Source organism: Cynocephalus volans, chromosome 8 (genome assembly GCF_027409185.1).
Source record: "Cynocephalus volans isolate mCynVol1 chromosome 8, mCynVol1.pri, whole genome shotgun sequence".
Lineage (NCBI taxonomy): Eukaryota > Metazoa > Chordata > Mammalia > Dermoptera > Cynocephalidae > Cynocephalus > Cynocephalus volans.
Window position 1 is genome coordinate 4,619,408 of NC_084467.1, and position 27,987 is coordinate 4,647,394.

A 27,987-nucleotide genomic window follows, 5' to 3' on the forward strand; every position below is an offset into this window, starting at 1 on the left:
AGAGGGAAACTGGGTGCCGCACTTGAGGGAGGGACGCCGTGGCGACCGTGGGTCTGATTCCTCCAGAAAAATCCATGCGGCTCGCTCCCGCCTCACCCCATCGCACCCCCATGTGCCCGCTTCCAAAGCGCCCCTCCAGGCTGGGTCCGGCTCAGACACATCCAGACTCCTGGGCGTGGTGCAGATCTGCGTTGTCTGTGCCCAAAACTCCCGCTCAGAAGCGACACCTGTCGCGGAGCGGGAAGGAGCCGCCGCCAGCAGCCCTGGGTTGTTAAAGGTGGAGATGGAGGCCAGAGCCCTCGGGAGCAAAGCTGCAATTTTAAATGAGCGCCTTCAGTCTCGGCTGCAGCAAGTCTTCAAGCCACTCGAAGAACACAGAAGTTCCGTGGCCGGAGGGATTGCTGGCTCTCTAACCCTTATGGAAGGGAAGGACACCCTCATCTCACTGCCTGGGACCATACACTTTGGTGGAACCCACTGGAGACCCTCAGAAGCTGCCTGACTTGAGAAGCCAAAAGCAGGGGGAGGAGGTCTCCCCTCCAGTACCAAGTCACAGGTGGCGACTGAGCACCTGCCCCACACAGGCCCATGTTTACCAGTGCCCCTGCCACACTGGCATCCCCTGTCCTGGCACCTTCAGAGAACCAGGAGAGTTGAACCCACCTGGCCGAGGGCCTCCAGTGTAAGACCTCCTGGGGAGGTCACCACAACCCAAACCACGGTGGGTCCAAGCTGCAGGCCAGAAGGTGATGAAGGGTTGGAAAGATCTGTAGCAAAGTTTCCCCTTCTTCCCATCCAAATTGCCAGCCAACCCCAAACAAAAGCTCCTCTTCATTTACTCCTGGGCAAGGGCAGGTCTGTCCAGCCTTCCAGGATTAAAGTGCAGTGTGACAGGAATCCCCTTCATGTCCCAGATCATTTTTAAACCATGCTGTAGATAGAGATGTCGGATAGGCCCAGTGGGAGGCACCTGCAAGGGGACAGGCACAGCTGGCAGGGAGGCAGGCTGAGAGACCAGGGCCTGCCCGTGTTTAAGGCTGTATTTGTCATCACCGAGCAGCTAGCCAAGGGGAGCCCAGATCACTAGGGCTCAGGCAGAGCCTGCATCCTCCCTGGGAAGGCTTCCTTGCTCTCTCCAGACCTCCCGTTCCCCTAAATGGTAACCATCCAGGACAGAAACCTTAAGCACCACCAGACATGCCCACCCCTTAGTTACCAGCCCCCCAACACCTCTCTAATGGTGGGCATTAGACACTTTCATAGGTCCCATGTCCCACTGTAGAAACTCTGACTTGCAATATTTCTCGCCACCAGAGAGTCCCCCCAACACACACACCGTTACCCTTGGCTTCAATTCCCAAGGCGAGGCTGAGAAAGTCAAGATATCGTTCAAGAAAGAACAGTTCCAGCTGCTTAATTTGGCAACAAATTAGAGCAGAGATGTTCATCATCATCCTCGCCCTCCCATTCTTCCCGATGACTGCAGCTAGGACCAAAAGCAAAGCAAAACAAAACCGGAATGGTAGAAACAGATGGATTTTTGACTACAAATCTCTGGTAATTTTTAAAGGAGAACTCATTACTGTTAAACAATTAAATGTGCATTTTAATGACAATGGACCCAAAGTGCCTGATGTTAAAAGCAATCCCTAAAAAGTTGAACATTCAATAAATTCTGCAATTGCGAGAACAAGCCTATCATTAAGGTTGCAGTTTCGGGAGACAAGATCCTCATGTTTGCTGATCACAGAGCTCGTAATTACACCTCAGTGACAATTCAAAAATCAAAATATTTAAAAAATACATTGGTTATAAAAGCATCAAAGAAAAAACTTTTTTTTCAAAAACAGAGTTGAAATAGCTACTCCACTCTTGGGCTTCATGAACTCTTCATACAGGCACCCTAAGTCCTGCCTGAGGACAGTTCATCCAACGTATCTCCACACTGTGGCCACCTGATGGTCCCTTTGTGACACTAGGCTTCTTAAGGGCAATGAAATGCTTGTACCTACATCCCCTCATGGCCAGCCACGCAGGCCAAAGAAAAGCAAAGATCAAAATTCTGCTTCGGTCTCCCCCGCAGCAGGAGTGAGATCACATCACTCAGGATCGCAAAGTGTTCTGTGGAATGAAGGGTCAACGCCCCCCACAGCACTAGGAACTTTGTTGTACTTGAAGCCTTTTTCTTTTAGTGGCTGGTACAAGGCTCGAACCCTGGACCTTGGTGTTATCAGCACCACGCTCTAACCCACTGAGCTAACCTGCCAGCCCTGAAGGCTGTTTCTCAGTGTGGACCTTGTGCCACCTGATCCAGATCACTTGGGATTGCAGGGGAAAAGGGAGCTTCTCAAAAAGGAGTCCTGGGCCAGGGCCCTGAACCTGAACAGGTACCTGTGTGCGCCCTAAAGTAGTTATGGATGCTAATTGGAGGAACTAGCTCACTCAGCTAGTCGGCAAAGCCTCAACAGACTGTTTTTAGCTTGCCCTAAAACAGCCTAGATAAAGAATGTGGATTCTCAAATCCATCCCAAAGACAGGAAAATGGCTGGATGAGAAATTCGGTTTTTGTTCCCAGAGGTAAGTGCCATTATAGCATCATTTGAAAGGTAGCCCTCCTTTCAAATGACGCTTCCTTCAGGTGGTGGCCTCCTCCTTGCAGAGATGGCAAATCCACCTCACCAAGCCTCTTTCCTACCTCCCTCTCCCTCCAGGAAGAGAAGCAACCTCCACAGCTTATTCCCCCAAATGACACAGGCCCAGTACCATGATCCAACCAACAACATGGGTGGGACCTTCCCCAGGCTCTCCCTCGGTGGTGGGCCCACAGTCCACTGCCCTGGAACCTCAGTTGCTCCCTGCCCCGGGGCTTCAGACCCCAGCCAGCCCAGCATTCTGTCCAAGAGTTACCTAAGGAGAGACAGTCTGTCCCTCGGTACTGCAGATCTGCAGTTGTCTCCTGTAAGGGACCCACACCCTATATTTGTCCCCCTCACCAAGGGAGGGCCAGAATGCAGCTTGGCTTGCAACACTTGACAAGCTTGGTGTCAACACCAACTCCCAGGTTTCCCTGAAGTTATCAGTGACTTTAACAGAGGGACAGACCATGATCCCCTCACTGGGTTCCTTCTCACCTACCTTCCAAGAAATCAAGTGTCCCCTCAAAAAGCTAAGGTCTAAATATCCCGATATCTACCAATTGTCTTCAGTGCCATTTGGTATGACCAAACTCCCACGTGTCCCTGTGTTTCTGGCTGCCTCTACACTGGCACTACCGGTAAGCAAAGTCAAGACCCGTGTATCTCAGCGCTTGGCTACAAGCTGAAGAGATATGGGGGTGCTATTCAAAAAACACACTTTCACCACTGCAAAAGTCACAGAAGTGGGATCACAGGAGGCTTCTGAAAGGAAAACATGTTAAACCTTTAGAAATGACTAGATCCTAACACTTAGGGGCATTAACCCACCTCTTATTTCCTCGGCTGCACCTACACACTCAGGGGAAAGGGGAGAGGGTGTTTGTGGAAACCAGAGTTGGCCAAGAACAAGACTACACCAACTTCCTATTTTGTGACTTGCATGAACTTAAAGCACAGCTTGAAACTCTCCAGGACCCCAATCTGCTTCTGTGCCTTGACTATTTCAGATCAGACAGGTAGGCATGAGGCAAGTCACATAAAAGGGAAAACTGGTCTAAAATGAACTTTGGACACAGACAGTGTGATAGGTGTAATGTAATTCAAGTTCAGACTACATATTCCCCATCAGAAAAAGTTATTTGCTTGCAAAGTAATTCTCCAGGATCTGGATCTGAAGAAATTCTACATGGAGAGTTCAGTTATGCCCAACTCCAGAATTTCACTGAGGCAAAACAGCACAACTAAGATGAGGGAAATGGAAATAAAAGACACTTTTTTTTCTAAGCCTAACAAAGACCAAGGTAACGTCATATGGCAATTAATCAATGAGGACAAAGTTTTTGCTACTAACCAGATTAACATGCCAGTCCTTTAAAAAAAAAAAAAAAAAAAGCCTTGCACACAACAGCAGCCATGTGTTAGCCACTTTAATATAAAATATGATAAAAACTCAATTACAAGAGTTCAAAAAGGCATAGAAAAACCAATGAGTTTCAATTTATTACAAGTTTTAAAATCTGAGACTAATTAGAAAAAAATTTATATGCTAATTTCTGCCCAGGGCTCAATTTTTTTTTTTTTTTTAACAATGAAACTAAAAATTACTACATGGCAACATCAATGCAACAAGTAAAATTTGCAAACCCAGGTCACAAACTTATAGCTGATAATCATGGCAAGGGACACAGCCAAAGAGCAACTGATGCCTCCACTGAGTTTGAAAGAAACCCTGCCTTCTGTGAGGGCAGAGAAGAAATGTGCAAACAATTCTGCCTCAAGAAATTTGCATAGAAATAGAAAATGCTAGAGCCTTCACCACAAATGAAATTGCAAAGCCTCCACATGCTAAACTCAATCCAAGGAGCACCAAATGTTAAATTGGAGCCAAAGTCGGGCTTGGAACATTTAATTTCCAGCTATGCAACTCGCAGAGCACAAGAATTTAGGTGTGGAAATCAGCTGTAGGCAAGCTCTTTAAAAACATGAGTTTTATACGCCATAATTGTAAAACAAGGCAGACATTTCTGCAGAATTGTTTGGATTTCAGAAGAGCACCATAAGGCATCAGGGTTTCTTTCAAAGTCACGCTTAGCAACAATTACATCTTCCTAGCCTCCATAACAACCTTTCACAGTTCTCTAGCCTCTGCACACATTGGCACAAAATCCCAAGATGAGGCCTCGTTTTCTGCCCCAGTATCTTGCAGGCACACCTCCTTCTGTTTGCAAAATGACTTTTGACACTAAATCCAGTCATGGCCTAAGTGGCATGGAAGAAGCTATTTCCTGGGTATCTCCCATCTCCTCGGCAATCACACCTCCTTCATGCCACCCTCCATGAAAGACACAAGAGCTCTCAGCATCAAAGGCTTCCCGTTACTGGGAAACACACAGGAGGCCACATCTGGAAGCTTTTATTACTCCTGTCTTCAGCTCCCTCTGCTGGAGGCCAAAGTGACAGTTTGTTGCAATGACTTGTAGAAACACGATTATTTACAAATTCATTTTTGTACACATTTACTTAATTTAAAACCTGGGACTTTTACAACAGCTCTCCAAGCTCTTTTATGAAAGGTGGCGGAATATGCAGCAACGCTAAGGAAGCACATTTTATTTCTATAGGAAGAAAAAGGATTAGCATACATAGTCGTGTGCATTGAGTAACTTGTAATCAGAAAATGAAAATAAGATAAATGCCCCAGAAACCTGCATTTTATTGACACTGCCATTGACTGTCACACTTTTTAAAAACAAAATAGTGACTACCCGAAGCTTGTATCTCCACACCCTTATCTACCTGCTCAAGTCAAATCACCCTCAGTTCCCTTAGCCTTCTCCTTCTATTTTGGTATCACTACCACAAGAACAGAAATTTTCAAGAAAAAGAGTAATTACAGGTGAGTGAGTGGCAGCCTGAGTGGAAGCCTTTACTACTATTTCCACTGTTCCGTCCAGTCCACACTGCAGAGATACAAGGATAAACCACCGTTTTGGTTCCCAAGTTTTATTCAAGAACTTATACAAAATATTCCAGATAAGTGAGTTTTAATCCTCATCTTCCTCCTCTTCTTCATCCTGGTTAATCTGGAAGTAACGTAATTCGTAACTCTCTTTGCTGTTAGCGACTACGCGCAACCAATCACGTAGATTATTCTTCTTCAAATATTTTTTGGTGAGATATTTCAAATACCTGCAGAGAAAGGACACTTGAGAACCGCACTAGACAGGTGGCCTTCCTGCATTCTGAAACATTTTTACTTTTATCAAACCCACACATTCAAAATCATTACAATTCAAGATGTTTTTCCACCCTTCAAAAACTGCAGATACAGCAAAAATACCCAGCCAATGCTCTAACATGAATAAATGTGTCAGCTGCATGTCGTCTAGGTTGGCAATTAAATTAGAACAGATTGGCAGGCCTGTGGCTCATTTGGAAGAGCGTGGTGCTGAGAACACCAAGTCAAGGGTTAAGATCCCATTACCAGTCATCTTTTTAAAAAATAAATAAAGAAAGAATCTTTGGCCAGGGCCAGCCCGTGGCTCACTTGGGAGAGCGTGGTGCTGACAACACCAAGTTAAGGGCTAAGATCCCCCTACCGGTCATCTTTTTTTAAAAAAAAAAGAAGAACAGATTAAGTAGACGTAACAGTTGTCCCTTAAACAACAACTAACACCTATAAAAGTTTTTAGTGACCACTAGAGAAAACTATCAGTAGTAATTTGACAGGTAAGCCCATAACCTTAATACCTTTTATTGAGGAATCACCTGGTTTCCAATGAGCTCCAAGTACTTCATGTCTGTCATCTCATTGATTCAAACCTCCTCTTGAGGTTGTTTCATTACTAGGGTTGCTTCTTGGGGCTGTGTTATACCTGCACTCTCCCTTCTGCCACATGATGCTCACTACCCCAATGCATGGGTACACAGCGCCACCCTGCCACTGTCCTCACTCCAGCAGACAGCACTCAGACTTCTAATCTGCTGCCTAACTGCTGCCTTACCGTGGGTGAGAGGTGAACCGTCACCACAGCACACTGCTCATTAGAAAACTCACTCTTTGTATAAAGGCAGGGACTGGCTTTTGTGCCCAACACCCTAACTCCATAAAGATCCTATAAGCCTGCGATTTGCTTCTTTTCTCACCTGTCTGCTTAGGAGGCCCTGAGGTTAGCTATTCCGCCTCTTCCCAAAAACTACACAGAAGAGGGAATATAACGCTATACAAACCCACTGCTGGGCAAGTTCATCTTACCAAACCTCACTTCTTCCCACTAAAAAATGGGACTCCTGAAACTTATCATCTCCTTCAGACTGTCATGTGGACTAAACAAAATGCACAGGTATCCCTGGCATATCGGTAAGGACCCAAATGTTAATGAATCAACAAACTCACCATCTCCAAGGAATGAATACTGTCTTAGTCTTGCCTACGCCAACAAAACAATCTTAACAAAGATGTGAAGATCTCAGTTTATCTCTATCCACTTTCCCTACATGAAAATCAATGTGGTCGTTCCATCTAAAATGTATTCTTTCATCATTTATTATTTCTACCATGTTGCATTCAGATAAGCTGTCTAACTAAAAATTTCAGGGAGCTTGAAAATTTTCATAATAGAATGCTGGGGAAAAAAAAATCAGGCAAAAACCTGCAGACGCTCAGAGACAAGGAAGAAAAAGCTCTAGATTAGGGACATCTTGAATGTTTCAGGAAAATAAAATTATCATCATCAAAATAGGAAAGCTATAATAGAAGATTAAGGGTCCTTCCTTTCTCCACTGGGTAAAAAACAAAAAATCTTAGGGGCCGGCCCGTGACTCACTTGGGAGAGTGCAGTGATGATAACTCCAAGGCCACGGGTTCGGATCCCTATATAGGGATGGCCCGTTAGCTCACTTGGGAGAGCGTGGTGCTGACAACACCAAGTCAAGGGTTAAGATCCCCTTACCAGTCATCTGTTTAAAAAAAAAAATCTGTGAAACTGAAGTAAGATGTATCGGGAGACATTTTCACCCTAGGTAAACAGGTGACAGAAAGGTTAGAGAATCTTCCCCACAGACTCGGCTGAAGCCCAGCAATCTGGATGTTTTGTTTGCCGCAGAGGCCCTAGAGTTGTATCTGTCTCTTACGCTATCAAATCTCCTTCCCTGCAAATAACTCAGTCAGGCAGACCGTGCACACTTCAAAGAAGCTTTAAAATTGGTATTTCACTGGTACAGTTAAAAATAAATGCAAAGGCTTGACTATAACCAGTTTGTCCTAACACAACTTAAAATTTCTCACTACTTGATTCAGTATGATGAAAAACTCCTAAGAATGTGTTAGGCCCTGGGCTAGGAGCTAGGTGTAAACATGTGCAATTCTTCAGTGAGTATTGTAAAGCATTTTGACCTTATCCTCAAAACAACCATATAAAGTGGCAAGAGGCAAGTGAATTAATGTCTCCATCTTGAAAAGAAAGAAAATGGGCCCATAGTAATTAACTGGAGTGGCTTCAGTCTAAACTGAGATCTTTGGGTTCCTTACTTAATGCCACAGTAGCACTTACAGGGGGAAAAAATGGAATTAAAAATGAAAGCTCTTCACTGTGATCTAGAGAAAGAGGACGCAAGATCTTCATTTCTAAGAATACAGACTAAGCAAGTCTGAGCACCTTTACTACTTGAAATACTTTAGTCTGTGAAAGACAAAATTTAAAAACAACCAAAAGTTGAATACTGTTAACTACCACAATAACATTCATTCATTCACTGCCTCCCACACTGGGCACTATTCCAGAAATTAACAGAAGCAGCCACAAAACAAACTATTCTGCAGGTGGCCACGTTCCCACCCAGGGTGAGGGTGGGCACTGGGTGCACACTGGTCACACTCGCCTCCTTCCCGTACCTTTTGGAAAAAGGCACCTCAGAAGTCACAGTGATCTTGCTCTTGCTCCTTTCGATGGTTACAACCCCTCCACCGAGATTCCCAGCTTTTCCATTCACTTTGATTCTCTCTTGGAGAAACTGCTCCTGTAGAAATTGTCAAATTGACCAATGAGTGAAGTGACAGGTCCACCCGTCTCAAGAGAATATTTTATTGTATTCCCAACACTGAACCAATACAGTATAGCTGGTTTTTTTAACATTTAGTCTTTTAGAAAAAATAGCAAATCTTTAGCTATTCACATAAAGTCTAAAATCTGAGAATAGCAGGTAGAAAATAGCACTCTTCAACCTTATTTACATGTATTATATACTATGAACATATCATCCCAGCATAAACATGTGACCACTCCCACACAACGTCAATAGGTCAAATATACCTCTACCTGGAATGCTTAGTGGGCAACACACTCATGGGTCCAAAGCTAAAGAGCAGACAGGGAAACCAAGGCCAAACTGTGCCAAGGTACATACAACTAAAGCTGCAGGCAACTTCTGAGTCTAAGGAGTATGACAGCACCGTTCTCAGCACTATGGGAGAAAATAAGTGCTCGACCTAGCAGAAAGAGCAAGACATACAGTGACCAAAAGAATTACAAGTCTGCTCCAAGCCACACACATGGTACAACAGAAGGGGCAGCCACCCCGGATCCCAGAGACAGACTCTGCAAACCCTCATGTGAGGCTGGGCAAGTCATTCACCTCCGTGGGCTTCAGGAATCTTTATGCAAAAAGGGCTTTTTTTGTTTTCTTGCTATTGCAATGAGGTGAAGTCCCTTTCAGCTCAAAACTCCTATAATTCTCTATTTTAAAACTCCAAAATGTGTTAACCACAGAAGAGGCAGAGAATTAGCAGTTCAGAAATCTTGACTTTTGCATCTTAAGACTCATAAGAGGCTCAAGTTTTCTCCCTTAAGGAGGCTTCTAGAAGAAGGAAAGACAATCTAACACACATAGATGAGTGTATAGAGGGAATGGCTCAAACAAGAAGGGAGGCAGGGATAATGCCAGGACAGGGCCACCATGAAGATACCAAACTGGAAGAAGTCACAGAGAAAAGCAAAAAGTCACTGAACAGATAAAGAACTAAGGAGCCAATTGAGGGATTTTTTTTTTTGGCAGCTGGCTGATACAGGGATCGAACCCTGGACCGTGGTGTTATCAGCACCGCGCTCCAACCAATTGACCTAACCGGCAGCCCCAGCTGAGGGACTCTGTGAAGGATAGAAATGCAAAAGGCTAAAGGCAATAAACCACAGGAGGTTACCCAAATTCCATTCTGTATAATTAGTGGCCATAGACCAAGGCTTTAATTTTTTTTATGTGAAAGTTATTTTTGTTGTAATAATACTGATCTTGGTAGTAGCTGACCTTACGGACTATGAAGAACGGATGTAAAATTAGGAGACTTCTGCACACAAATACTAAGTCTGAATTCCCCAAGTGTAGCTATTAGAGAGGGAAAAAAAAAAAAGTGCCAAAACCAAGCGGCAGGTTCAAAATGTGGCAGCAAGACTATTTCCTATTTCTAGACTGAAGTCAAATAGAGGAATACTGGAGAATGAGACCAAAGAGAGGGACAACAAATCAGTACAGAGCAAGGTCTGAAGAAATCAAGCGCCAATCACATTCAGCAAGCAAGGTATTTTAAAGTAAACTGAAGCACCGGTGCTTAATACAACGGAAAACCTCAGGATCTGCTGCCACCTGTCTGACACTCCACAGCCAAGCAGTGAGGCCCAGGTCGGATGCAGCCCCTAGTGAGGATCAGGGCCCATTGCTTATGCTTCAACAACCAAAGTGCGAGGGGGATGTTGGACTCAATGAAGTCTGCTTCTTTCTTGGTAACTTTTACGTAAAATCATTTTTGGAAACTAAAGGAAAGGAGGAGGAGGAAAATAAGATCATTCTCTAGTACCTATGTGCTAGAGCCCACCTTGTTTATTGTAAACCCATCCCATTTACCCCCACAACTTTCCAGCCTCACACACAAGAGAAAGCAAGACTTAGGAACAAACAGGTAACTTGCCCATGCTCTTAGAGGTAAATGATAACGCCAGAACTGTGGTGCTGCCTATAAGCCTGAACAGAGAAATGTACATTTTCCCAGTAGTATCTCAAAGGTTCAGTGCAACAATGAGGATATAACTTACAAAATTGGCAGCATCCATGATTCCATCTTCTACAGGGTGGGTGCAGTCAAGTGTGAACTTCAATACTTGCTTCTTTTTTTTGCCCCCCTTGGCCACAAGCTTTTTCTAAGAAAGTATACAAACGATAAGTGATGAAGGCTCAACCAGTTCGAAAAAAAATTTAGTACCAAAAAGGTCAGAAGTACAAAAGCCCATACTGTATTTGGAGTTGGGTTCCCTTGCATGAGCACCAAATGCTGTACTCTGCCCAAGAGTGGCAGGGGGATAATACAGAAGATATTGCTCTACATCTTAGGAGCTTGAGTGTCATGCCCATTTGATGGAGAAATCATTCTAGCACTCTTGACCCATTCAAGCTTTCCAGCCTCCCCAATCTCTAAAGGCATGAAAGTCAGTTTATGAATCACAGTAAAATGAACATCTCCTTCCATTTGCGCTAAGATGTCCAAATACAGTTTCAAGAAATATTCCTTATACAAATAACTTGCATACCTAAAACAACTTTAATATGAAATCAATCCTTGTTCTATGTCTCCAGACTAGGGTCCCGATCCACTTTATCTCTTCTCCCTTAATTGTGTCTCACCTACCTTCTCAGGAACAGCAAAGGGAACTGCACAGTACTCTAACTGCTTGTCCACTCTGGTTTGGACAACATTAAGGATCAAAACCTACGATCTTATTACAATACTACTGTCAACAATTTCTGGCCTTTTGACTGGTTTAATCCATTAATGAGTACTTCCAAACCACCGGTAAGAGCACATCCTATGAGGCTCCAGCTTCTTTACTCTCATAAAGCTTAATCTTATCCCTCTACAAACTCAGACATCATTAAAAACGCATCTGTACAACCTCCTTATCTGTACTTCCACTTTAAAAGGCTCTGCAGAATCTAAATAGACCTTTCCAAGAATACGTCTTAACTCCCTTTCCTTTATATTTGAAACAACTGCATCTAGACCTTTCTATTAACTGGGTCAACTTTTCAAACATATTGCTACAACAAAAACCACTGATTTTTTTTTTCCAACAACGTCTCTTCCCAGTGTCAATCAAGAGGGCTGCTTTAATATCTAACGCCAGAAAGACACAAGCAGCAGGCAAAAGACCCACGCGCGATGGACTTGCTGCCTCCCAGGGAGGTTTTAAACCAAAAGCAGACAAATATATAAAAGCATTTAAAAGCTCACCGGGCAGAAAGAGTAAGAGAAGCGGAAATGTTAACCACGGAATGCCAACAAACGAGGAAAAGCAGGATCTTGGGGCGAAGAACATGGAAAAACAACTTTTTCTAAGTAACCTGGGAGGGCGCAGCCCTGCCCAGCCCACCCTGGCTAGAGGAGGATGGAGCTGGGCCTGGGCCCTACACCAGAAAGGATCTGTGGCAGCACCCAGACAAACCAGCCTCCACTTTGAAAACAAACCGGCCAGGCCACCCTTCCAAGGACCATTTCCACTCGTCCCCGGGTCCTGCCCATGGGCGTCCCCAGTGCGGGACTCCCCAAGGTGGCAGGTCCCCTTCTGCTTCCCCGTTCTCCGCCCAGGTAAGCAGGCCGGGGGGCCGGGCTCCAAGGGCCAGTGACGGGCCCAGCCTGCAACCCCCCCATGCCCCGGCTCCCCGGTGGCCGCAGGCAGGGGACCGAGCCCGACCCGCGGGCTCTGAGAGCTCCCGGATCTCCGCGCGGGCCTCGGGCCGCGGCCTCCTCCTCCCACAACGTGCTGGGGCCGGCAGCGGCCCTGGCCCGCTCCGGCCGGCCTGCCAGCCCAGCCCAGCCGGATGCTGCAGAGCGCCGTCTCCCGCGGGCCTGGGCAGGAGCCGGGCCCCGCGATGCCCACGTGCCTCTCCCGCGGTCGAGGCCTCACGCGGAGCCATACTAACCACGGGCGCCATGGCGGCTGCGGAGGCAGAAAGGGAGGTCCGCGAACTACGCAGACGCAAAGAGGCCGCCGTACGCAGGACACGCAGCGTCCAGGCGGCACTGATCGCTCTGCCACGCCCCTCGATCGCCACCATCTCTCTCGGTTCTGTACGATCGGGGAGCTATTGGTTTCCCCTGAATGCAAATCCCGTCCTCTCCCAGGCCGGGCGGCCTGTTCCACTACGATAGACCCGAGGGGGGGAGCCAGACTGGACGAGTCCAAAGAAAAATAAAGCGATTGGCTCAACTTTGGAAAGTCTTGAAAGGAAAAGAAAAATAAGAAAATTCACTAAACCGTAAATTATCAGCTAGTGGGATGGGAATCGGACTTATTAACTTGGGGAGGTGGGGAAATCCCTTCTGGCCATGGGGAAATTTAGGCCATCAGAGTTTCCCATGGGACTACTGTGGCTTCCTCCTACCTAAGAAGCCCAGCTGGGAAGCTCGTGCCCCGGGGCTGTGTCCCTCTGCGCTAGGCCTGCCTGCTGCAGTCAAGTGTGCCGTCCAGTGTGACCTCTCCACAGTCTCAGATTGAAGCCGCCCACCCTCTGATCACCACCTCCTGTCCAGCTCAAGCCTGCTAGTTTCCCAGTTCCAAAAAGTCTTCAGCCGGTGCTTCTCAGATGGGTATGTAGGTAGGAACCACCAGGAGGTCTGGGTGAAATGCAGATTCCAGTTCAGCGGGTTTCATTGGCCTGAGACTCTGCATATCTCGGAAGCTCCCAGTCGATCCTGATGCTGCTGGTTCAGGGACCCAACACGGAGTAGCAAGGGTCTTCATCCCCCCGCCTTCTGCATTTCAGTAACACAGAGCAATGTATTACTCTAGGAGTGGTGGCTGCTTCCTGCAGTCGCTGCTGTTTTTATTTTACTCCTTCGGTTACCCAGTTGACAAGTTTTTACACCTTGTTAACAATCTTTTATATATTAAATTCTCTCTTAAAAAATAGTGTGCTGTCTCCTGATTGGACCCTGGCTGATAGACTCCCAGCCCTAAGGGAGCACTCAGGGCTGCTGACAATCCTAAAACCCTCTCCTAAGTGACTTCCAGTTGGAATGCCAGCAGCTCCTCCCCAAACCTCCCTCTCAGGTGATAACTTCCTTTACTCTTTCTTTGAAAACATAAAAGCAATCCAAAGAGAATTCTCAGCCACTCTTGCCTCCACACCTAACCATCCAGCAGCGTCTATACCCCCCAGGCTCTGCCTTCCCTGCTGTTATTATGGAAGAAGTGTCCTTGCTCCCACCTGAGGCCAACTCCTATGTGAGGACATCACTACCCTCCCATGAAATCATCAGTTTATCCTTCCTTCTGGTTCATTCCCATCAGTATCTTACCATTCTTTTATGTCTCCTCTCTTAAAAGAGAAAAAGCCACCTCACTGGCTGCTCCTGCTTCATCTCCTTGCTTGAGTCCTCATCTCTGGAATTGAAATACTGCAGGGTGTGGAGTATACTAACATTTATAAAGCAAATGTATTTCACAGGGCCTAGTTTCCAAAGCCCTACAGTTTCAGGTTTAACCTAACTTTTTAAAATTACATATGGAAATGTCAAGCTTGCAAAAGACAGGAAACTTTCCCCAGGCTAAAGTCTGTGTTGTAGATAAAGAATTGTAACACATCAACATTGCTGGCTCAAAGACAGATGCCCTTGGAGCAGATTAACCTAAATTTACTTTATTGTTATGTAAACATACTGAGGAAACTGCTGTAGGAAAAGACAGTATTTGCTAAGAACAAGCTTTTGTTGGTGGATTGACTTAACCTTTTGCAAATTGCATTATGGAATGTCACTTGGTTATTTCACTGATGTTACCAGCCTCTATTGTTAAACTATACTTAGCCATAACTCCACCTATGTGCATTTTCTGTAACTTTCTGGCCTGGAGAATAAATACTAAGAACCCCAGTCCAGTGTTAATTTCCTGAGGAGGAATGCCTCTCTCTTGAGGGTTCCAGGAAATTAACCCCTTCAGGGTTTCTCACTACTCAGAGGAAATGGGCTTTGAGTAATCCTTTGCATCTCCATCACCCAGGGGAAGAGAGGTGACAAAGAGAGTGCAACAGCAGGGCACAAAGCTCCTCTCATCTTTATCTATACTTGACTGTTAGACATGACCCAGATTCTTGCATTTAGATATGACTCCCCAAGTCTAGGTGTGCAGCTGTTACCTCTCCCTGGACCCCTGACTTGTACAGCCAAAGGCCTCTTTGACATCTCTGGTCTGGAGTGTCCAGTAGACCACCTTCGCCCCCATGAGCCCACTGTCACCTCTCCTCTATTTCTGCCACCCTCCATCCTCAACCCCATCCCCATCCTCAGCCTCACTCCCAGCCCACTCCCCACTCTGAGTCCTTTATCTCCATTTACATTGGTCTTCTTTTCTTTTTTCTAAATTGCTTCCAACTTCTGAGACTTTGCACTTGCTATTCCCTCTGCTTGGAACTTTTCCTGGCTTTTCCTCACTTCTTCTGATCCTCCAGGAGTCTCAAGCTCAGTGCCCCTTGCTGCCCATGGTTATCTAGGGTGGCCCTAAGCTCCATGCCCCCCCCCTCCATGACATCGTCCTTGTTTTCTTCAGAGCATTTAACACAGTCTGTCATTGTTGTATTTGTTTATTTGTGTATTTGGTCAACCTTGGCTGGTGTTTTCCCTTCTATATCCCAGTGCCAAGGACAATATCTGGAAGATGCACAATAAATACCAAATACATGAAGACAAAAATGGATGGATTAAAGTAGCCCAAGTATCAAGACCAACATCTCCCTCCTACTGGGAAGCTAATGCATCATTCATTATGAAGCACCCACCCAGTTTTGCATACACTCAATCACTTACTGGTAACATTTTCTACTTCCTTTTTCTTTATTTTTATTTTTTTTTTAAAGATGACCGGTAAGGGGATCTTAACCCTTGACTTGGTGTTGCCAGCACCACGCTCTCCCAAGTGAGCTCCAGGCCAACCCCATTTTCTACTTCCTAAGGTTGTTGTCAGGATTAAGTGAGTTAATACGAGTAAAAGAGTTTGGAATAATATCTTGGCCCATACACATTAGGCATTGTTGCTGTTGAAGCACAAATAGAACCAGGGCTAGGGAGGCCCTTAAAAGAACAAGTTAGTTTTTGCATTTCCTTCTTCTCCTGGCAGACTCCTACCCATGCTTCAAAACCCAGCTCAAATATCATCTAGTTTTTCTAACTGATTAGTAACTATTGAGGACCTTAGGGAGTCAGACTCTGGTCTTTGTGATTGCAAGAGGCACAGAAACAGCAGCTGCTTTCAGGGAGTTCAGGATAACGGGTGGAAAAAGCTGATAACTGATTGTGTCGACCTGGGAAGGGAGGGCACTCTGGAGAAAATGGCACTCGGATGAACAAGCATCTGCTCAGGGGTTCGGATCCCCAGGATGGCCAGCCGCCAAAAGAACCCCAAAACAACAACAACAACAACAACAACAACGAGGCATTTGCTAGACCAGGAACGGCAGACGGAGCCCTGCTGGAAAATCTCAGCGCCTCCCCTCCCACCCTCCCGCCCAATCCACCCCTCTTTCAGGGACTTGGCTGGCAATGGGGCGGGGCCTTAATTATCTGGAAGCCCAGTGTTTCACGTGGGCTGTTCCACTGGAGCCTCATCCCATTATCGGGAGATGTCCCTCTTTTACCCCGGATCTGAGGGGCTCCGAGAGGTCAGTCACTTGGCCCAGAGCCCACAGCCAGCTAAGGGCAGGCCCAGGATTCCCAAGGAGGCCTCTCGCTGCACTCCCAAGTGCTGGAATGTGTGCAGGGACGTCCGTCCGCCGCTGTCGGGCGTCCCCAGCTGGTCGTCGTGGAAACGGGGCTGCGAGGACCCACTCTTGTTCGGACTCAAGTCGCGGGGGAGCCTCTGCAGCCCTGAAGATCCCCAAACCAGGGTCCCCGGGCCCCCCTCTGCGTGGCGCTTCTGCGGCTCCGGGCTCTGTCATCCCAGCAGGGGTGCAGTCCGAGCCTCGGACCCTCGCCTGGCACCGTCCTTCCCAGCCGCGGTGTCCTGCCGGGGAGCCCGAGTTCGATCCGGGTCCCCGCCGCGCCCGAGCAGGGCTGCGGAAGGGGCGTCGCCTGCGGGTCACCCAAAGGACACCGGGCGGGAAATTCCGGGGGTGGGAGTGAGAGGAGGCGGGAGAAGAGCGGGCAGAGGGAGGCTGGGCGTCGGGCAGGACGCATCGCCCGGTCCGGCGGCCTGACCTTCCAGGGCGACAGCGCGGGGCTCAGAGCGGGGCTCGGGGGGCGGTCAGCTCCCAGCCAGCGGCCGGCCCCTCGCCAGCCCTCCCTGCTCCGTGCGCGCCCCCAGCCGCCGTCCTGCGCTGTCCCCGCAGATGTCGGGAGCTATCTTCGCGCCCCTAGAGGGCCCGGGCACCCCGGATGCCGCGAGCGGCCACCCGCTCGTGTGCCCGCTGTGCCACGCGCAGTACGAGCGCCCGTGCCTGCTGGACTGCTTCCACGACTTCTGTGCCGGCTGCCTGCGCGGCCGGGCCACCGACGGCCGCCTCGCCTGCCCGCTGTGCCAGTGAGTGCCCCAAAGCCCCAACAGATCCCTCCCCAAGACTGGCTCCCCCTGGAAGGGTCCCAGGTGCAGGGACGGTGAGGCTCCAACCCAGGCAGAAACGGCTAGAAGAAGCTGCACCCAGTCCACAGATCTCCAAGCCAGAACTTGAAGGCTCCTGCCCATTTTACAGACCAGGTTAACAGAGGTATGGAGAGAGTGGTTACTGGCCCAGGACTTCACACAAGAAGTCAGGGGGCAAGGGCAGAGCTTGCGCACAGGTCAGGGAAGTCCCAATAACTCCCTTGGGGGTCACAGAAGTCTTAGGTTAATATACCTTTCGTGGGCACAAGTTACCAGGGGGTGGCCCTAAATTTGTCCAATGCAGTGAGAGGGTGCTAAGGAGAGGCTTCTGCTTATGACACCCAGGGCACCAACCCCACACTCTTACAGCATTGCCCAGGACTGGGCAAGGGTAGGGACCAGGTCAGAGTAAGCACTGGCTGTGATATTTATAGCAGACCCCAGGCCTGGGGTGCATCCCATCCCTGAGAGGCCACTATTTTTAGCTCCAGCCTGGAATGTGAGGGGTGGGGAGACTGGGAGAAGGAGTGGATCTTGGCTGCAGCCCTCTCCGCAGACACCAGACTGTGGTGATGGGTCCCAGCGGGCTCCCGCCGGTGGACAGGCTGCTGCAGTTCCTGGTGGACAGCTCCGGGGAAGGCATGGAAGTTGTGCGCTGTGCCAACTGCGACCTGGAGTGCAGCAAACAGGCAGGAGCGGCCGGGGGTGGGTTGGGGAGCAGTGGGTGCCAGGTTGCTCAGTCCCTGATGTTGGCGGCATGCCCCCAACATATACTCAGAGGATGACCCATCAGTGGATTCTCCAACACCTCCCTAAGGCACCATGGACCCTGAATGTGGCCCCATTATACAGGTGGGGAGACTGACCCCATTATACAGGTGGGGAGTCCAGGGCAAGTGACTTAAGTCAATAGCCAGGTAGTGGCAGAGGTTAAGGCCATTTGATCTGGAGAGAGCTTACTTGTCCCCAACTCAGGGTGGCATTGTGACCTGGCACAGGAAGGGCAGTCCAATTCATAGGCCTGGGCTGACCCTGGCGGACCCTCTGCTCCCAAAGTAGCATGTAAGCAGCTAAAGCTTCAGTGGAAGTGAGGACGGTATGCTGTTGGGGAGGGACGTTCCGGTGCCTGAATCTAGGAAAGACCAAGGAGCTGGGGGCAAGGCTTCCAGCTGGGCTGGAAAGGGCACGTGGGACTGTGGCCCGTGGAGCCTGGGAGGGTACTGTGAATCCCAGGAGGCTGCCCTGCAGTAGCAAAAGCTCCAGCATGCAGAGCAAGTGCTCAGAAATGTGTAACTCAGAAGTAGAGAGATGATCAGCGGAAGGAGAGTCACTGGAGGCAGAGACGTCTGGTGAGGAAATGGCCTTGAATGCCAAGGTACCGAGTTGCGGGTTGCTTTATCATAGCCGTTGCTGGGGTCAATGCCAGGGCTGCCACCCAAGCCCTCACTGCCCTTCCTCTCCCTCCTGAGCTGTGACTCCAGATGGCCAGGGTGTGGCTGCGCCACCATTTGGCCACTATTGAGGGTGCCAAGGGGAGCTTGAGGGGCCTTCAAACCACTCACACACACACTTGTGTCCTAGGTAAACTTGCAAATGCAGTGTCTGCTCCCCACCCGCACCCGTGGAACTCCATCTCCAAGCCCCTTCCGGGCGTCTGCCTCAGTGTCCTCATCTCTTAAATGGGTGTATTAGAACGCTGCGTGTCGGGATTTCGGGAGAGGGCTGCGTGTAGCCGCGCCGCTGCCCAAGGCTGGGACAGGCGCACGGGGACACGGGACGGCGGCAGTTCCGCGCTGGCGCTGTGGCCCCGGCGGGCCGCCTGAGCCCGCGCTCCGCCCGCAGGACGCGGAGACCACGTACTTCTGCAACACGTGCGGCCAGCCCCTGTGCGCGCGCTGCCGCGACGAGACGCACCGGGCACGCATGTTCGCGCGCCACGACATCGTGGCCCTGGGCCAGCGGAGCCGCGACGTGCTGCAGAAGTGCCGTGAGTGAGGCGTGAGCGGCTGGGGACCCGGGCTGGAGGTGGGGACCGGGACGGACACTGCGCCGGGCCTCACCGCGCCCTCCGCCCCCCGCAGCGCTGCACGCCGAGCCCTACATCATGTTCTCCACCGACAAGAAGTCGCTGCTGTGCATCCGCTGCTTCCGGGACATGCAGGGGTGGGTAGAGGGGGCGAGGGGCAGGGGCTGGGGGCGGCCGGGAGCGGGCGTCACCCGCGGCTTCCCCGCAGGGAGGGCCGGGCGCGCTGCGTGGACCTGGAGTCGGCCTACGTGCAGGGCTGCGAGCGGCTGGAGCAGGCGGTGCAGGTGAGCGCGGGGCGCGGGCGCGCGGGCGGGGCTGTGGGACGCGCGGCGGCGCCCTGAGCCCGAGCCCATCCGTCCCAGGCCGTGAAGGCCCTGCAGACGGCCACGCGGGAGGCCATCGCGCTGCTGCAGGCCATGGTGGAGGAGGTGCGGCGCAGCGCCGACGAGGAGGAGGCCGCCATCCACGCCCTGTTCGGCAGCATGCAGGTGATGGGGCTGGGGGGACCCGGCGGCCATAGGTCCCGCAGCTCATCAGCCAGGAGCCGGTGGCCAGGCAGAGCAGACTCCCCCACCTGCCTGTGGAGTTTCCAGTGTGGCAGGACAGCAGCAGGCATTGGACTAACTGCTTTCCAGGACTGACTTAATCACAATTGCCAGGAGAGTTTCCAGAGCAGAAGCCTAGGCTGGTGGGGGGGTGGGGGAGAGGAGTGGTCAGGGAAGACCTGGCGCAGAAGGTGACATGGAGGGTTTGGGTACTCAGGCTCTCAGGCAGTGGCATGCAGGAAGGAAGGCCTCTCGCCCCCTGGTGGGGCTGTTAGGCTGGAGAGAGAAGCAGCCTGACCAGCATGTATGTGGCTGGTGCCCCAGGGGAGTGGCAGGGCTGGGTACGCGGGGTCAGTAGCAGGCTGTCTCTCACAGGACAAACTGGCAGAGAGGAAAGCACTGCTGCTGCAGACTGTGCAGAGGTGAGTGGTGGCGGGGTCTCCCTCCCCTTGCCTCTTGGCCTCCTTATGCCCAACTCATAGCCTGGGCCTGGGCAGGCCCTGACCCACTCTGGGGAGCAAGACATCCAGGTGTCCACCCAGCTGAGGGGGGCAGGGTGGCCCAGGGCACATGGAAGGGGTGACAGGGAAGGACTTACAGAGCTGGTGGGGAGATGGGACTGCAAGTCCTGAGGCCCCCCTAGGTGGGTGGACAGCCCTCCCCTTGCAGACCAGGCAGCCTGACCCCTCCCCCAGCCAATACGAAGAGAAAGACAAGGCCTTCAAGGAGCAGCTCTCCCACCTGGCTGCCTTGCTGCCCACCCTGCAGGTAAGGGCAGCTGGGGGTGAGGGGCTGGGCGTCCCAGCCCAGAGGGTCCCTCCTCCCCTGGCCAGGCACTGAGCAGTGTCCCCTCCCACAGGTCCACCTGGTCATCTGCTCTTCCTTCCTCAGCTTGGCCAACAAGGCTGAGTTCCTGGACCTGGGCTACGTGAGTCTCCCCAGCTCCTGCAGGTCTCCCCTCCCAACCAGGAGTCCATCCTGCATCCTGAGGCTGCTGCCTCAGGGCTTGGCAGCCTGTCACCTAGAGACTGGACCAGAGGTCTCTGGGCTTACCTTCCCCTCCTCCACTCCATCATCTACAAACCCTTTAGGGTGAGTCCCTTTTAAAAGGACAGTGAAAGCTGGAAGGGAGCACGAGCCTCCACTGTCCCAAAGTGCAGAGTGTCTCTGGAGTTCAGCCACCTACTTTCCTGTGGATTTGGGGATGGGGAGGGTTGGAACTTCTAAGGGACACCAGATAAAGTGCGCAAGACAGACTTGCTTTGGGGCCCCCCCGACCTCCACCTCCCCTCTTCCTGCCCTTGGCTGCTCCACCTGCAGGAACTGCTGGAGAGGCTGCAGGGCATCGTCACGCGGCCTCACCGCCTAAGGCCAGCACAGAGCAGCAAGGTGCGCAGGTGGCCAAAGTGGGCCAGGGTCGGGGTCCCGGAGGCAGTGGAGGCTGCCTCACAACCTCGTCCCATCATCCAGGTTGCCAGTGACCACCGCACAGAGTTTGCACGCTGCCTGGAACCCCTGCTGCTGTGGGGGCCATGCAGGGCGGCTGCTGCCACAGGTGGCTCCAACACGTGAGCAGTGACCAAGGGGGAGGGCAGGTGGGCGCAGGGTTCCTATGGGGGAAAGGCTGCCCACAGGCCTGATTATCTGGGAAAGTCCACATGCCACCCTTCCTTCCTCCATCCCCGGCTCTCTGAGCTCCCAATACAGTGTCAAGGTGCTGGCTGGGGCACCTAGAGCTGGGCTGGACGCTGTCTGGGTAGCTTGAAGCCACTGGGGGCCTGATTCCTGGGCCCAGTGGAGAGCCGGAGACTCCACAGAAGTTAGGAGAAATGCTGAAACTGGCACGTTCATGTCCAAGGACCCCAGAGACCAAGAGAAATGAGGTGTCAGCCCAAAGTTCCTCTCTCCAGCATGGGAGTGAGCACACCATTTACTCAGGACCCGCCCTGGCAGCATCCCGATGGTCTTGCCCTTGGCCACACTCTGGAGCCACCCTGGGGAGCTTTAAAACATGCCCATGCTCATGTCACTGGGTGGGGCCTCACATGAGGCTTCCTCAGAGCTCCAGGTCATGCTGCACAGCTGGCTTGGCAGAGAGCACTGAGCAGCGAAGGGCTGCTGGGGAAGCCGAGGGAGGGGAAGACCCTACCCCCACACTCCACCCCCGCATCCACACTGGCTCCCTCCCCAGGCTGGCAGGGGGCTCAGGCCCCAAGGTGCTGATGGGGCCCAGCTGCTCCTCCCCAGAGGGAAAGATGTCAGGGTCACCAGTCCAAAAGCCCACACTGCACCGGTCCATCAGCACCAAGGTGCTGCTGGCCGAGGGTGAGGACACACCCTTCACGGAGCACTGCCGCCGCTATGAAGACTCCTACCAGGTGAGAGGCCAGGGACCTTCAGGGTGGGAAGGGCCCCCACCCATTCCTTACCAAGGTGTAGTGATGGGCAAAGGGAGCTGTCCCGGCTGCCTGGCTGGAAGCCATCCCTCCAACTGAGGCCCAGGCTTCACGCAGCCTCCCCATGCAGGGCCTACAGGTGGAGATGCAGAACCTGAAGGACCAAGTACAGGATTTGCACCGGGACCTCACCAAGCACCACTCACTCATCAAGGCTGAGATCATGGGAGACATCCTGCACAAGTCCCTGCAGCTGGACACACAGATCGCCACGGAGTATGCCTCCTTGGAGGGCCTGAGAGCGGTCTTCCAGGAGGTAGCCCCTCCTGTGGGACCTGACTCCAACCCTGCCTGTCGGGGAACACATGGGCTATCCCAAGACAGAAAGGGAGAGAAAGAGGACCTGGCCAGGTGCCCCATGAGAACCTAATGTGGCAGGTTCTGGAACCCTGTGGCCCTGAGTAGCTAGAGACAAAATTGCCACCAATGGAAATTCCAACCAGTGCCACATCCGACTTCCAACTTCTTTCTTTCAGATTTGGGAGGAATCCTATCAGCGAGTGGCTAACGAGCAGGAGATTTATGAAGGTCCCACACAGCTGGCTGCTGAGTGAAGTCCCTGTCCCGAAGCTAACCTACATGCTAGCAGGGGAAGGAAGTCATCAGCCACTAACCAGATACGAATCTCCATACTCTTGCCCTTAGTGCCTGGCCTTGCCTCCCAGCTGCTAACTGGCCCCAAACCATGCAGCTGAGCTCAGGGTTCAGTGAGCAGAGTGCCCTCCCCGAGTGCCCTGCTCCCTAATTAGAGGTAGTCATTAAAACAGTTGGGATATTTAGATGGTGCCAGGATAGAGAGTGGGACTCAGGAGGTAACAAGACCCAACACTCTGGCCTTGGCCCCACAGCTCAGCTCCATGACCTTCTCCAGCTGAAGCAGGAGAATGCCTACCTGACCACCATTACCAGGCAGATCATGCCCTACGTCCGCTCCATTGCCAAGGTGAAGGAGAGGCTGGAGCCCAGGTGAGGCTGGCGGGTGTTCCCAGGGCCGCCGGGACACCTCAGAATGTGCATGGAAAGGTGTCACACATTCAGAAAGCAGTCAGTGGACCAGGTCATGAAGGTCCATCTGAGTGGACCAGGTGTTGGACATCTGCAAAAACGTGGTCAAGTGAGTGGGCTGCTCTGAGTTTCTGCTTCTGGGCAAATAATCACTACCTCCAGCTCTCAGGAGTAGGTCAAAGCAGAATGCACACCTTGGGGGGTCGTGAGGGTCCTCAGCAGATCCAGACTGCAGGACACAGAGGAGAGAGCGGGAAGTTCAACAGTGCATGGTTAGGACAAGCCAAGTCTGGGCCAGAGTCTGGACCAGGCTCTCTCAGCAGCAGACACAGGCATCAAAAGGTGTTACAGAGGGGTCATGGTGGCAACTCTTCAGGGAGCCTGTTTCTTGAGTCCCTCGGCCCCAGGGTGGACTGGTTGCCCTGTAGGTCTGGGGCATGGCTGTAGCCTGGACTCTCTCTCCACCACCCTCCCGGGGATTCCATTTGCCTGACTGCCTCCAATATCGCACGGTTCCTCTTTCATGTTTTGGTGGAGCCCCTGCCCTGGCAGCTTCTTGAGAAAGGATGCACAGAAGGCACAAGTTCTGGACAGCCCAGCTGTGAGCATGTCTCCATTCTACCTTGATGCTTGGCTGACAGTTTCACTGGGATCTAATTCTAGAATGGAAATTCTACATTGGGAAGGATTCTCCTTCCAAGGCATCGCTCTGTTGTTGGCTAGCTCCCAAGGTGGTTGTTGAGAAGTCTGAAGGCATTCAGATTTCTGATTCTTGTAATGTGACCTACTTATTCTCTTTGGAAGCATGTAGTCTTCTCTTTGCTCCCAGTGTTCTGAAATGTCACATTAGCGAGGGTCTGCTTCCACTCATGAGGTTGGGTGCTGGTGGAGCCTTTCAGTCTGGAAATGCAGGTCCTTTGGTTCTGGCATCCTTATTTTTGAATTGGGTGACTTCTTCACTTTTTCTCTCTTTGAAATTCCTGTTTCTGGATATTGGCCCTCATGCACTGGTGCTCTAATTTACCTTTTCTGTCCTGTTTTCCACCTCTAATTTCCAAGAGCTCTTCTTTGTACCCTGACTGTCCTTTTTCATGGCATCCTGTTGTTTCATGAACACAATATCTTACTTCTCTGAGGTTGATAGGTGGGTTTTTGTTTTGTTTTGTATTGTTTTGTTTTTCCTTTTGGAAGTTTTCTCCCTGAAGTCTCTTTCCTCCAAGTTGCTTTTTGTTTATTTATGTTTCTCTCTTCCCTGTTAAAGGATTTTCTCAGATGCCAGGTAATCCTTGATTATCTGCTCATACTGGGGGGATTCGGGGGAGCTGGAAGCAAAAAGCAGACTGGGAGCTCTGCGCACATGCTGGTGCTTCACCGGAGGGGCTCTGGGTGGGTGGGTTCTTCTTGCGCTTCTGGAATGCACTAGTGTCGGTTTTAGGGCCTTTTCCAGTTTCCTTCCTGGAAGGCCTCTGTATGGACTATTTGCGTGCATACCTGATTTCCTGGTTTTCAGTACAGTTGTCAACTGTGCCCTCACAGAATGAATCCGTCAGACTTCTGCTGCAACAGGAGGGGGGCAGTGGCTCAGTGGCGGGGATCTTGACTGTCGCCTGTCCTCCCTGTTGCAGAGGCAGTGCTGTTGCAACTTCCCAAGCCCACTGAGGAGTCTACAGTGTGAACTGGGTCAGTCCTCAGCCTGCCCCGCTGTTAGTTTCCAGGTTGGGTTTCTCATATCTGCTGGCGTCTGCTAAATTAGTTACTGCTTGTTCGTGTGCTCTCCGGCTCCAAAATTCTAGTGTCAACCTTTCCTGTTGTCAACCTAGAGAGGTCTTTTTCTCCTTGCTGATTGGGTCTTTATTGGAGTTTTAGTGAGTTTGAGAAGGAAATTTAGAGTGTGTGTGTACGATCAGGCCTATTAACCTAGAAATGCCAAGTCATGTGTCAAGTGACTATTTTAACATGTTGTTCTGGGAGGTTAAACTCATCATACTCTGCACAACTTTGATTAAATTCCTGTCTACCCTGGACTAGTTGCATGCAGGCTCCTAAGCAGACATTCAAAGTCATTTATCCCAGGTGCCACATGCTTCCATAATACCTCAAAACCAGGCAGAACTTATGGTGCCAGCAGTCAGGATGGTGATCATCTGGGGAGGACATGAAGAGGACATAAAGCGGCCTCTGGGGTGGGGACAGTGTTCTGGAGCTGACTGCGCAGACTTGTTCATGCTGTCATCACGTGTCAGGCCATCCTCTTGTCATCTGCACACTTCTCCTTCCATGTGCTCTGCCTCGGGGAGAGGTGGCTTTACGTGTGTTTACTGCCTGCTCCCAAGGGGAGACTCACTAGCAGAGCCACCAGCTCGACCTGGAAATGGTGTCTACAGTCAGTTTCAGCAAAATGGAAACAGGCTCAGGCTGGAGCCCAACTCCTGGAAGTCTCGGGCAAGGAAGGGGTGTCTCTCATCTTCTTCATGGCCCCCCTTTCTGGGTATCTAGTTGCTGCCTCAACCCACATACCCCCCAGCCTGACCCCACTCCCCACCAGATCTGTTCCTATTCCAGTCACGGCGACCGTGCAGCTAAATGTGAGCCACCTCCCCCAGCCTCTCAGTGGCACTCACGAGGGGGGACCGTGGTGGTCTTCACACAACCTTCTCGGTTCTGAGATACCCTGCCCTCCCGGTGTCCTTCCTGCCTCTCCAGCCAGTCCTTGTTGGTCTCATTAGCCAGCTTTGCCTCCTCGGCTTAATGCCCAGATACCCGGTTGTCCCAGGGCTCAGTCCCAGGTGTTCTTATTCTACACTCTCTCCTTAAATGACTTCTTCCAGTTCCCTCGATTGAAAACCCCATTGAGGGCTGACCAGTTAGCTTAGTTGATTAGAGCATGGTGTTATACACCAAGGCCAAGAGTTCAGATCCCATACTGACCAGCTGCCAAAAAAACAAAAAACCACTGAGCTATAGACAATCCCCAAATCCCTTCCTGGCAGTGTTTCCTGAGCTCTGAAACCATCTCCCACGGCCTCATCCTGGGCCCCTCCGCCTGCACGTCTAACAGGCGTCTCAGATTCAACAGTGGCCAGAACTCCTGATGACTCCCTGACACGCTACTCCCATCTCATCTCAGGTGCTCAAGTGCAAAGCCAGGGAGACGCCTGGGACTCCCTTTCACCCACTCCCATCTCCAACCCATCCCCAAGTGCTGCTGGTTCCACTCCCTCTGTCTCAGTCCACCCGCCTTGGTCTCCATGCTTCCCCTTGTCCAAGCCACGACGGTCGACCCTCCCTGCCCCTCCTACATGTCACACAGCTAGGGGTCTTTGAAGAGCCTGATTCCCATCTCAGTGGGGGCCAACAGCTCCCTTGGGAACCTTCCCTGCCACCTCTGACATCAGCTGCCTTCAAGTTCCCCCACAGAAGCCAGACCGGCGCCCTCTTCTGGGCATCTGCCTGCCATGTTCTTGCTCCAGAGTGTCTCACAGGTCCCTCTGTCACTCAGGCCTCAGCTTGAATGTCAGCAGAGGCCCCCAACCTACCCTGTTTAAAGTGGGGCTTGGCCACCTGCGCCCTGTGTCCCTGCCCACCATGCTTCCTTCCAGCCTCAGCTTGTCCCTGACCAGCGGGGAGCTCCCAAGAGGCGCAGCCTGGCCTCTCCTGTCCACTATCACAGCCCTGGCCCTGGCCGGCCACCAGAGCTCAGTCAGTATTTGAGAAGAGATGAAGTGCTGGGCGGTCCTGAGTGTTTGCGTAGGTTTAGTGTTTGTGCGGAGTGAGCTCAGGCCCCGTGGAGGCCGACTCTGCTCCCTTCAAGCTTCCCGGGACTTGCTTTCTCTCGCCCAGGTTCCAGGCACCCGTGGATGATCAGCCGGAGAATCCACAGCACACGTATGACGACAGCAGCAATGGTGAGACCCCGGCCAGGTAGAGCAAGACTTCCCAGCCTGAGGGGGCACGTGATCTGATGTCTGGGACAGATACAAGGACAAAGAACATCACGGGCTTCTTTTCCCATTGGTCCCAGCTCGCCGCTGACCAGCTCTGTGGCCTCTGCCAGGCCTCCCTTTGTAAAGTGAGAGGGCAGAAAGCCTCTTAACCTGGACAAGTGACTTACAAAAGTGAGTTAACACATAACAAATGCGACCTTGACAGACAGCACCAACACTGGACAAGCCGCTGTGGTTGCTGCCTGCGTTTGCTGGCACCACTGAGAGCTGCACATGCTTACAGGGAGGGAATCAAATTCACTTCAGTGAGAAAACGGGACTGACGAGGATGTCTTGGGGCAGGAGCCACCGCGTTTGCCTAAACACTTGCCAGAGGGAGAGAAGAATGTGCAGTGACAGCCACGTCACTGTCGCAGGCTGATCTTTCATTATTTCACTCTCAGTAAAACGTGATCACAGGGCGGGGCATGGAACTGCAATCAGGAAGGGCCTAGAGGGTGTGCAGAGTTTGCTGAACTGTCTAGGGTCACACTGTGGTTGGTGACTAGTCCCCTCTCCCCACTTATTTTGCTCAGATATTTCAGGGGAACCTCAACTCAAAACTTGCTGTCCCTGTAAGCCACTGAAATAACATGAATAGCACTGATGTTTTGGTGACTAAAAACCCAGGCAATGGCTTTTCCTCAGAAATGAGATTTATGAGACGGATGCATTTCTGGTTCTGAAGACATGGTCACCTACTGGGGCCTTCCAGAAAGGC

General features: G+C 51.2%; 2 protein-coding genes across 2 annotated transcripts; one reads left to right on the forward strand and one right to left on the reverse strand.

Annotated features, from left to right (window-relative positions):
* Positions 1 to 5,623: 5,623 nt before the first annotated feature.
* Positions 5,624 to 12,684, reverse strand: RPL22 (ribosomal protein L22). The gene is made up of 4 exons (XM_063104776.1): positions 12,603 to 12,684; positions 10,721 to 10,825; positions 8,530 to 8,654; positions 5,624 to 5,825 (listed from the first exon to the last, which is right to left on the reverse strand). Exons 1-4 carry the CDS (start codon positions 12,612 to 12,614, stop codon positions 5,681 to 5,683), a joined length of 387 nt encoding a protein of 128 aa, XP_062960846.1. The 5' UTR covers positions 12,615 to 12,684; the 3' UTR covers positions 5,624 to 5,680.
* Positions 12,685 to 17,000: 4,316 nt separating this feature from the next.
* On the forward strand, positions 17,001 to 27,378 carry RNF207 (ring finger protein 207). Its single transcript, XM_063106413.1, has 16 exons — positions 17,001 to 17,191; positions 17,808 to 17,940; positions 19,094 to 19,238; positions 19,333 to 19,414; positions 19,486 to 19,561; positions 19,640 to 19,765; positions 20,198 to 20,244; positions 20,518 to 20,590; positions 20,682 to 20,750; positions 21,143 to 21,211; positions 21,293 to 21,390; positions 22,014 to 22,200; positions 22,349 to 22,534; positions 22,755 to 22,806; positions 23,127 to 23,244; positions 27,124 to 27,378. The coding sequence occupies exons 1-16, from the start codon at positions 17,001 to 17,003 to the stop codon at positions 27,206 to 27,208; spliced, it is 1,737 nt and encodes a 578-aa protein (XP_062962483.1). The 3' UTR covers positions 27,209 to 27,378.
* The last annotated feature ends 609 nt before the right edge of the window (positions 27,379 to 27,987 follow it).